The sequence below is a fragment of the Bidens hawaiensis genome, unplaced genomic scaffold (assembly GCF_021521415.1).
Source record: "Bidens hawaiensis isolate Kalapana, Puna unplaced genomic scaffold, B.hawaiensis_p1.1 tig00040589_1, whole genome shotgun sequence".
Classification (NCBI taxonomy): domain Eukaryota; kingdom Viridiplantae; phylum Streptophyta; class Magnoliopsida; order Asterales; family Asteraceae; genus Bidens; species Bidens hawaiensis.
Window position 1 is genome coordinate 48,604 of NW_027497163.1, and position 11,590 is coordinate 60,193.

Genomic DNA, 11,590 nt, shown 5'->3' on the forward strand with positions numbered 1-11,590 from the left:
CTCTCATATCCATTTCTTTTTACCTAAAACTTATTCCATTTCTTTATAATCTTTTAGCATGCCTCTACTAAGACCGCGTAAGAGCACCAACCGAAGTATGGCTGCTTTTATCGTCAAGCAAATGGCCGCTGTGATTCCCGAACTTGTAACTCAAATCCAAGCTACCCAACCTCCTCCACCCGTTGTTGCACCCGTTGAACCCAAACCCGTATCCTACCCATATAAGCAATTTACTAGTGCCAACCCAACCGAATTCTGGGGTACGAACTGTGTGACTACCTTGTTGCAATGGTTCGAGTCTATGGAGAATGTGTTTAGATATAGCGAGTGCCTCGAAGCGAAAAAGACAAATTTTGCTTCAAGCATGTTTAAAAAAACCGCTCTAACATGGTGGGGTAGTGTCATGCATCTCCAAGGGTCGGAAACGGCTATGGCTCTTCCATGGTCCGACCTCAAGGCACTCATGATGAAGAAGTTTTGTCCCAAACACGAACTTCAAAAGCTTGAGGAGGAATTTTGGAACCTCAAGCAAGATAGTGGTGATAAGGCCGCTTACTCACTCCGTTTCCACGAGTTGAGCATTCTTGTCCCTCATTTGGTTACCCCGGCTGAGCGTGAGCTTGACAAATACATTGGGGGTTTACCTATGCAAATCCGGGACTCAGTCATGAGTAGAAAACCCGTGAATCTTGAGGATGCCATTACTCTAGCCGGTGCACTATCGGAGAATCATGTGAAAGCGGGTACCCTAACCCTCAAGAAACCAAACGAAAAAGCCAAACCCGAGCCCGCACCACAAGCCAAGGTTGAACCCACACCACAAGCCATTAACTACTCCAACTCTTCCCGTCATAACAATAACAACAACAACAAACCCAAAACCAACTACCGAAACTATGCCGTTACCCAACCCCAACCTCAACAACAAACCCAAATTCCACCCCAAACCCGAAAACCCTATACCGGTACCGCCCCACTATGCAACATTTGCCAACTCCATCACCCACCAAACATGCCTGTCGCCATTGTACCATTTGTAACCGACTTGGTCATCTCAACACCACATGCCGATCCGCACAACGAACCCAACCTAACCAACTAAGAACTTTTCACCAAAATACTCAACACCGATATGCACCCTACCCACCAAACCTACCTCAACAACCCCGAGCTTGCTACAATTGCGGTGACCCTAACCATTTCCGCAACAATTGTCCTCGCCTCATCCTTACAAACCAAACCATGACCGCACCTTACTACCAAACTCAAGCTTACCAAGTTCAAACCTACCAACCTCAACTTTCCCAACACAATGCACCACTCATCCAACCCATCCAAGCCATACAAGCACCACCTCCTCCACCACCGCAAGCACCTCAAGTCAACCAAGGCAATCAAGGACGAGCTTTCATGATGAATGTTAATCAAGCTTAAGCGGCAAACGATATTGTGAATGGTATGTTTTTAGTGAACCAACATTTGGCTTCCATTTTATTTGATACGGGTGCCGATAGAAGTTTCATTTCTTTGAAATTTGAGTCAAAAATTGCCGTGTCTCGAACCAAGCTTTCCCGGTCGTTTTCTGTTGAAGTCGCCAATGGAAACTCCATCACCATAAATTCCATCGTCTGCGATTGTACTCTCGTTCTTGCTAACCATAAATTCTCCATCGATCTCATCCCGATGCAAATGGGAAGTTTCGATGTCATAGTAGGCATAGATTGGTTATCTTTGCACCGTGCCGATGTTGTTTGCTTCGATAAATTCATTCGCATTCCGCTTGTCAACGGTAAAATCCTTAAGGTCTTCGGAAAAGCTACTTCGAGAAGGCTTAATCTCATGTCGTGCTCTCAATCGCAAAAATACTTACGCCAAAAGTATGCTCCGCTCCTAGCTCTCTTGGCGACAAAAGACAAAAAGGAAAGGAAAATCCAAGATATTTCTATTGTTCGTGATTTCCTCGATGTCTTTCCCGACGATGTCACCGGTCTTCCACCCGTTCGTCCGATTGAATTTCGAATCGATCTTGTGCCCGGCGCGATGCCTGTGGCCAAGGCTCCTTACCGTTTAGCCCCGTCAGAAATGCAAGAATTATTGAACAAACTCGAAGAACTTTCCAATAAAGGTTTCATTCGTCCTAGCTCTTCTCCTTGGGGCGCTCCTGTTCTCTTCGTGAAAAAGAAGGATGGTTAGTTTCGTATGTGCATCGATTATAGGGAACTTAACAAACTCACCATTAAAAATCGTTATCCCTTGCCACGAATCGATAACCTATTCGACCAACTTCAAGGCGCAACTTGCTTCTCCAAAATCGATCTTCGATCAGGTTATCATCAATTGCGTGTTCACGAAGAAGACATTCCAAAAACCGCTTTCTGTACTCGATATGGACATTTCGAATTTTTGGTTATGCTCTTCGGGTTAACAAATGCACCCGCGGTGTTTATGGACCTCATGAACCGCGTTTGCAAACCATTCCTCGATAAATTCGTTATTGTCTTTATTGATGACATTCTCATCTTTTCCAAATCCAAAGCCGAACATGAGCATAATTTGCGTTCCATTCTCGAACTTCTTAGAAACGAACGACTTTATGCCAAGTTCTCCAAATGCGAATTTTGGCTCGAGCAAGTTCAATTTTTGGGACATATCGTAAACAACAAAGGTATTCATGTTGATCCTGCTAAAATTGAGGCCGTTAAGGATTGGAAAACTCCAACGACTCCTACGGAAATTCGATCATTCCTCGGTTTAACCGGATATTATCGACGTTTCATTCGAAACTTTTCCAAGATCTCTTTGCCTCTTACCTCCCTCACTCATAAAGGAAAACCATTTGATTGGGGTTCGAAGCAAGAAAAAACCTTTTGTACTCTCAAGGACATGCTTTGCAATGCTCCCATTTTAACCCTTCCCGATGGAAACGACGATTTTGTGGTATTTTGTGATGCCTCTCATCAAGGTCTTGGTTGTGTCCTCATGCAAAGAGGTCAAGTCATCGCTTACGCATCAAGGCAACTTAAGGTCAACGAGAAGAACTACACGACTCATGATCTCGAACTTGGTGCCGTTGTTTTCGCTCTCAAAATTTGGAGACATTACCTTTATGGTACGAAATGTGTGGTTTTTACCAATCATAAAAGCCTTCAACACATTTTTGACCAAAAAGATCTCAATATGAGACAACGACGATGGACCGAATTACTTAGTGATTACGATTGCGAAATTCGTTACCATCCCGGTAAAGCGAATGTTGTCGCCGACGCCCTAAGTCGAAAGGTTAATGTTAAATCCGTTCTGCTTCTAAGCGTTGTCGTTCAAACCGATCTTCAAATTCGAATCTTCCAAGCTCAACGTACCTCCGTTGAAGAAGGTAACATGTACAACGAAATGTCATGTGGAGCCGAACTTCAACTCGAAACAAAACCCGATGGTCTTTTGTACTTTCTCAATCGTTTGTGGGTTCTAAATCGCGATGACCTTCGTACTTGTATACTTGACGAAGCTCACAATTCACGGTATTCCGTTCATCCCAGTGCGGATAAGAGGTATTTCGACCTTCGTGCTACCTTTTGGTGGCCGGGTATGAAAAAGGACGTAGCATTATTCGTATCTAAATGTCTTACTTGCTCAAAAGTTAAAGCCGAACATCAAAGACCTTTTGTTCTACTCAAGCAACCACCGATTCCCGTTTGGAAATGGGAAGACATTGCTATGGACTTTATCACTAAATTACCCAACACCCAAAAGGGCAACTAAAGCATTTGGGTGATCATCGATCGTTTGACCAAATCTGCTAATTTCATTCCGATCCGCGAGAAGTATTATGTTGAGCAACTTTCTCAAATCTATGTTCGAGAAATCGTGTGCCGACACGGTTTACCATTGACTATTATCTCTGACCGTGATGCTCGTTATACCCTCTCATTTTTGGCGTTCACTTCAAGAAGTTTTGGGAACACGTATCGATCTTAGCACCGTTTATCATCCTCAAACGAACGGTCAATCCGAACGTACAATACAAACTCTCGAGGATATGCTACGAGCATGTGTTCTTGATTTCGGTGGGAATTGGGATTCTCATATTCCGTTCATTGAGTTTTCTTATAACAATAGCTACCATTCGAGCATTGAGATGGCTCCTTTCGAAGCTCTTTACGGTCGTAAATGTCGTTCTCCGATTAGTTGGAACGAAGTCGGTGAAGCTCAAATCACGGGACCCGAAATGGTTCAAGAATCCACCGACGTTATTGATCAAATCCGTAAGAACCTCCTAGCCGCTAGAAGTCGTCAAAAGAGTTATGCCGACAAATGGCGAAAACCGATCGAATTTAATATTGGCGATCTTGTCCTTCTAAAAGTATCTCCTTGGAAGGGGGTAGCTCGTTTCGGAAAGAAGGGAAAACTAGCTCCTCGTTTCGTTGGTCCTTTTAAAATCCTTGAGCGTGTTGGAAAAGTAGCTTATCAACTCGAACTACCGGAAGAACTTGCCGGTGTTCATCCGACATTTCATGTTTCAAATCTTAAAAAGTGCTTAGCCGAGGGTAATCTCCATATATCTCTCGACGAAGTACATGTCGATGAGTCGATGGTCTTAGTTGAACGACCCATTGAAATCATGGATCGCAACGAGAAGAGAACCAAGCGTAGTCGTATTCGGTTAGTCAAAGTTCGATGGGAATCACGGCGCGGCGCGGAATTCACTTGGGAGCGAGAAGACAAAATGAAAGAGAAGTATCCACATTTGTTCGCAGCATCTTCGTCTTAATTTCGGGATGAAATTTCCTAAAGTAGGGGATACTGTGATATTCGTCAATTTCGGGTCTTATTTGTATTCGTTTTTTGTATTTGTTTATTATGTAAACCGACCGATTTGTAAACCGAAGCTTATGTTATAATCAAAATGATGGATTTATGTTACAATATTGTTTCACACTTGTTGGGTCTTGAAAACATCCTATCTTTATTTTTATTTTTATTTATTATTTATTTATTTATTTATTTTTGTTGTTTTGTGTTTTTGTCTTGATCCATTTTGCATGAAAACTCTTGTGTCTCACACCCATATTTGACCACCAACATTACCCTATATATACACCACATTTCCTCTTCATTTTCCCTTGCTACAACTCCAAAAAAAAAAAAACTCTCTCAAACATCAAAGATTCAAGGTTATCTTCTTAAGTGTTCTTGAAGGTTTTTAGTCTTTCATCTTAATTAGTTTATGTAGCCTTATTAATACTTGTTTATGGTTGTGCAACATATATATAATATACACCCCTTGTTTACCTTTGGTAGTTACTTCTCCGATTCCGGTCGGTGAGGTTTCGGACCTCGTAAGGCAAGGCTTCATGGAGGACTTCGTGTCCTTGATATATATACATCTATATAACTTGTTCATACATATTAATCTTGCTTATTTTAGGTTTGTTGGTCATGTTTACAAGTTCCATGGTTATGGGTTTTTAAGAGTCTATGCTTCGGTTTAATCGTAAATAGCTCTAAACCGTAAACCGAACTTTGTTACTAGTTTTGTTAAATAATTGTTTAAACATGCTTATTGTTATATCTAAGTTTCTAAAATCATTTTTACAAATTCTATGGTTATGGGTTTGTAGAATCTTACCTCGGTCTTAACCCGAAACACGATCCAAACCGAAAACCGAACTTTTGTTTAAAGACTTTATTGTTAACTTTTGGTTGTAAAACTTAAAGTATTTTTTTATTTGTACATTATTATACAAGTTCTTTAGTGGTTGGACATGTGGAAACCAAACCGATTCTTACTCACTTAAGACACAAGTGTGTTTTTTTTTTAGCCATCAAGACTTGTATATTTCTTTAAAAATAGTTACAAATTGATTTTTAAATATTTTCTTAAGTACTTGGAAATGTTGGATCCAACTTGATCTCATAACAAAGTTTGGACCGACAAAACCGAACACTCGCTTAACGTGCGTTGTTAGTTCTAAAACAATGAAACTACATACTTGGTTAAGTCTTATTAAATTTTATTGAGTTATCTCATAACATTCAATATTTTGGAAAGTTGACTTTGGGTTTAACCAATTGTCAAGATCCGAACCGACAACCCGAACACTCGATAAAAAAACCGTTTTAGTATCTTTATTCCAAAGGGATTTGCATTCTTGCATTTTACCCACCTTATTACTTAACATAGGTTGAGTAAATATTAAGGTTAGATACTTTAACCCGGTTTCGAGCAAACTTACATTTTTAAAGGGTTATTATTATAAATTCTTAAATGGTTACATTTTAAACATTGAACTTTAATTATTTACATTTCTCAACATTTATTTTGTTTAAAGACCTTCAAGACAACCTTTCTAAATTCAAGACTTCTTTTCTTTTTAGCCATTGTGCGTTAAACTCGTCGTTCCGACAAATCTCCAAATTATCATCTTTCAAGTTTACTACTTGAAGGTGAGTACTTCATACCCCATTTTCTATCTTTTATTTTGGGGGTGGCATTTCATACTTATTCAACAAAATGCTTTATATTTGAATCTTAAACCACAAACGTAGTTGTATACTTTACCTAAATAATTGCTCGATTTGGTGTTCTATGCTTATATGCCTATGTGTTTATCGCTTTTGGTTGGTGGAACTATAAAATCCTAGACTATTTGGCATCCCCTTATAGCAAGGTGTCGTTAACGTAATGCAATTAACGATAACTATAAAATCCTAGACTATTTGGCATCCCCTTGTAGCTAGGTGTCGCAAATGTGTTTAGCGATATCTATTTATCCAAATTACCAATTTTATTTATCGTTTCGTATGCAAGTTTTGTGGCTATCTTTATTATATACTAATATGATTAAACTTATGAATTGCTCACCAACCTTTGTGTTGACAAACTTTATTTTATGAAATGTTGCAGGTTTGCATCTTAGTTAATTTATGATTGTGAAGAAAACGACATCAAAGACCTTAGGATATTAGTAAAAATGAACAATATCAAATTTGCCATATTTTGTGATATCTTGTTTATGGTAATTTTATGGATAATTGTTATGTGATATTTTCGATGTTGTGAAATGAAATGAGTTTATTAAATACTGTCACTTTAATTAGTGTCATGTGCTTATGGACAATCGTTACACCTTGGCATGTTCCGCCTTCTTTGGTCGGGGTGTGACACCTTTATAGTGTGAAACACATAAATCACTTTGTCTTAGTTCACATGTTTATTTACGACTTAACTTTGTTAATTTTAGTATTCAATTGCCAACTTTGCAGATTTAAGTTTTTAACAATTTCGGCAATACCTGTCAATTTTATAATTCTGTAGGACACCTCATGTAGTGATTTAGGCATTCTGTTTTATATCAGTTTATTTATAATTTTTTTTTCTTATAATTTTATGCATTCCCTCCGTGTCACACATTCAAATAGATCTTTTTAACTCTTGCACCTAATATTCGCTCTGTATCACACATTCGCTCTGTATCACACATTCAAACATATCTTTTTTATCATAGTATTATCGATTGGTCACTTCTAGCACAAATATTGGTCTAATTTTGTGTCAAGTATCATCGTAGATGGTAAAAACTACACCTAAAATACAACTTTATCTTTTGCTGATTTAAAACTTTAAAAAGATTTATAATTATTAATTACTGAAATACTATATTTAGTCGATGATTATTTTAACAAAACCTGCTAAGTCAAATGTTTTTATGGTTAAGAACCACTGACTTTCTATATAAGAGGTCACCGGTTCGAGTCTTGTTTGTCACAAAATGTCGTATGCTAGTAAGAAATTTTACCAAATTAGATATTTTGACGACGTGCTTTCTTTAAAATTGGTGATGGACCGGATCGCAAGAGCTTTTGTAGAATTTCAGGTCGTTAATAAAGAAAAAGAACGGTTAAGTAATAATCCATATAAAATGATTAAAGATATGATAATGACCAAAAATAAACTTAACATAACATGTGAATTCTTGCGGCTGGGCCCAGTATTATCCGGTTGCCACCTCTCATCCACGTCAGCGGATATGACATCTTACAGGCGGAAACACGTCTCAGATCCCCATGCTGCAATTACCATTCTGTCCTTAAACTTCCGAAACAGAAATCTCTTCCCTTCCCATTAATACTACAACTGCTCGTCTTCTACGTGTCCTCGCCGGAAACCGCCACATCATCCACTTCTCCATAATAATAATAATAGTATGATCTCTCTCTATAGACACATAGTGTTTGATTTTATGAAAGTAGTCTTACATGAAACGTCAACATCAAGGTTAACTGTACGTTATTTAATGACGGTTGCTTCGATAAACGTGGCGTGATCGGTAATTCATTGTTATGAAGTTCTCCTCATCCTTCATTCATCTCCATCAGGTTCTTAATTTTTTTTAAAACTAATTTATTTACATGTTTGTTCGTGAATTAATTAAAAGTTTTAGCATAATTCTCGTTAGATCCTTATGATTTGTGGTATCTGTTTTGAAATTGAGCTTTAATTTATGTTTATTTTTGTATTTATTTGTGTTTTGGAGCTTTATGCAGGCTTTATATGGAGGAATGCAACAGTAGTCGACATTTTTTCAGTCTAACCAGTCTGCAGATAGGGTATGAATCTTCTATTCTCATTTTTGGATCAATTTTGACTTGGTCAAACCTTGTATTGTTTGATAAATAGTAGGTAGATTTTGGAATTTGTTATAAAGTTGTTGTATTTCTGGCACTTCGAGGTGGGCAAACCGTTTGAAACCGATTATGTATAAACTGGCTTCTAACCGTTTTGTAATTCTCTCTACCGAAATCGGTACCAAACCGGTTAACTGAACCAAACTGGCTAAAACTGGTCAAAAACCAATCATAAACCATTCAAGAAACCGGTTTCAACCCAAACCGAAACCGAAACCGATCAGACCCTAAATTGGTTAGGGTTGAAACCGGTTTGGTTTGGTCAACAAATGGTACTTATGTAACATCAAATCTGTTGTGACCAGCTGATTTGGATCCAATGTTATCATGTTAATTGTTAACATCAATTATTGCTATTCATGTTGATATTATATATCATCTTATTGTTTATTGCAGAGATTTGCAATCATATCTTTCAGATCTTAGTCTTTTTCTAGCACCTGATTGCAAGAACTTTTATGTATTGGTGGATAATAGACCATGGCTGGAAGACTTGGTGTCACGGCCTGCGCACTTGTGGCAGTTGATGGTTACCAAGGTTTCATAAATGATTAATTGTTTTAAGACATCACAACAATTGTTTTCTTTTTATTGTCTTCATTTGTTTTTGGTTATGTTTTCAGTCTCGAATGTCACCATTCGCTATTACAAGAACACGAAAGGGTATAAAAGAGACGTGCGAGTCAAAAAATTTAAGAAAATGGTACCCGGTGATTGATGCTGCAATACTATCAAACAAGAAGGCTTTGCTACCTGTCAAGAAACTTAGGAATTCGTTGTTTGCAAACAGCAAATCACATAGGATTTTATATGGATTTATTGTTTTTGAGGTGGTGTGGGAAGATGTTCGTGGGATTAATTACTTGAATGAACTTCAGGTGCTTAATCTCTCATCTTATTCTATATTTACTTTATTGTTTATGTAAATTTACAATGATAATCAGAGATTACTGTTAAGAGTTTGTATAGAAAATTACACATAAAACAAAGGAAAGCCTAGGTTGTAAGGTTGACCTGGTTAAACGGGCTATATGAATCAATAACTTATTAAGCTTACTTTATGAGCAGACTGATACTTCTCTTGCTATTGAGGCTAAGCATATGAATAGATGGGAATTTGATAGTATATCTCAAGCTGCTAATGGTGTAAATTCGTGGTTTCCCGGGACACCGCGTGAGCGTTTTCTTATGAAGAGCAAACTAAACTCTATGTTAGGTTTGAGTTATGAAGAGGATGTGTTTCATGATGCTCTAGATGGCCATGGTACATACAATGATGATGGTGTTATTGATGAACATACGTATGAAGCTATTCAATACAAAGACGTTTTGCTTTCATTTCGTTTCAATGATCATGATCTTCCATTTGAGCTACAACAAATAATTATGTTTGATCTAAGATTGCTTACCTTATTAGAAGCCGGACTTCCGTCTTGGGTTATTTTCTTCCAATCTTATCCAGTATTTTGCCATATCTATCGTCCGTGGATGTGCCCACTAGCACGAGTTTTATATGTGGTGGTTTCTGTGGTTACAGTTGTCATCGGTTTCTATGACTTGTACAAAAACATCCCGCTTCTGAAGGCAACCGCCGCCCGTCTCTGTGGTCCCCTTTTCGGATGGATAGAAACATGGGAGATGGCGTCAAGGATCAAATACCTAGGAACCATGTTGTTTTTGCATAACTCTGAGAAGGCGTTTAAGTGGTTCATGAAAATGTCACGTAACGTGCGGTCGTGTATATCAATTCTCACACAGCCTTTATCCGAGCCTTTTATGGTGATTCTCGAGGTACTTCTTCCTATTTGTCAGGTGTATATACAGATGGGAGAATATCTTTGCTCATTCATTTGGATTCTGATCACAACTTGTTGGAATCTCGTCGATAATCTCTCTAAAATCATTATATTTCCTGTGTATTTCGTCACATCAACCATATGGATGATTGGTATGTTCATAATCTTTCGTTGATTTTACTAATTGGTATATGGTCGATGGGCTCATGTATAGAACAACCCTAGAGACGTCTATACGTGGGCCCATGGGCCATATATCAATATACACCAAGTATACAACACTTTATAGTTTGAATTTTACTATGTATCCATTGCAGTGATATTGATCTTGTGCCCAATATTCTGGCTCATCTGTGGTATACTTTATGCTCCAATTGGCCTTATTATCGGACTATCTAATTTGGTGGGATTCATTTTTAATCAAATGCATGATTTCATTGGAGATACGTGGCTGTTTGCGAGTGGCTTATTCAAGTTAGCTTCGGCTGCTGAGTCGACTGTGGGCCATCATGAGGTTTCCATGTGGCGCGCCCTTTGGAATGATCTTTTCTCTCAGGTTGTTAAAGCCTTAAAGCCCCTTATTTCTTCATTTTCTATATTATCACATGACTTGTTAAAAGGATTTTTTTATACATATATCGTATTATAGATTTTTCGTGCGGTTAGAAGCATTTTAAGTGGCTTTGTTGCATTCTTCACAGCATGCAATAGGCATCGGCTAAGGTGAGATTTATGCATAACTTGCGCGTGGTGTTTGTGTACTTTTTGTGATAATGTGTAATGGATTTGCAGCATATATAATCATGTACAAGAGTTGATTAGAAGGCTTTATCAGCCAACTGGGAGTTCACGCGTTTTGAGTTTCATTCAAAGAGGAAAGAGACCGGGAAGTAAGATGTTGGTAAGTTGTCATGTTTAAGGTTTGTTATTGAGGGATGTTTCCCTTGAATGTCATGTCGATCATGAATTAATCATGTTGCATGTTATAGGCAGAAGCAAGGGAAAGAAGGAAGTCATTGCTTATTAAAAGTATAAAACACAGTTGAGACCAGTTTTTGTACCTACCTAACCACAAACTAATCATACAAACAGTACAATACATATCCTCG

The 11,590-nt window shown here is 38.1% G+C and overlaps 1 protein-coding gene across 1 annotated transcript; it reads left to right on the forward strand.

Moving 5' to 3' along the window:
- Positions 1–8,424: 8,424 nt before the first annotated feature.
- Positions 8,425–11,590, forward strand: LOC143592195 (uncharacterized). The gene is made up of 8 exons (XM_077072163.1): positions 8,425–8,607; positions 9,082–9,223; positions 9,309–9,563; positions 9,754–10,633; positions 10,799–11,037; positions 11,131–11,204; positions 11,274–11,382; positions 11,471–11,590. The coding sequence occupies exons 1-8, from the start codon at positions 8,552–8,554 to the stop codon at positions 11,525–11,527; spliced, it is 1,812 nt and encodes a 603-aa protein (XP_076928278.1). The 5' UTR covers positions 8,425–8,551; the 3' UTR covers positions 11,528–11,590.

What these genes read in the sequence shown, in the direction of transcription:
- LOC143592195 (XM_077072163.1), top strand. Translation starts at nt 8,552, where the DNA reads ATGGAGGAATGCAACAGTAGTCGACATTTTTTCAGTCTAACCAGTCTG. An exon ending in GGAATGATCTTTTCTCTCAG is followed by an intron (nt 11,038 to 11,130) that starts GTTGTTAAAGCC and finishes ATCGTATTATAG; the next exon opens with ATTTTTCGTGCGGTTAGAAG. An exon ending in TGCAATAGGCATCGGCTAAG is followed by an intron (nt 11,205 to 11,273) that starts GTGAGATTTATG and finishes ATGGATTTGCAG; the next exon opens with CATATATAATCATGTACAAG.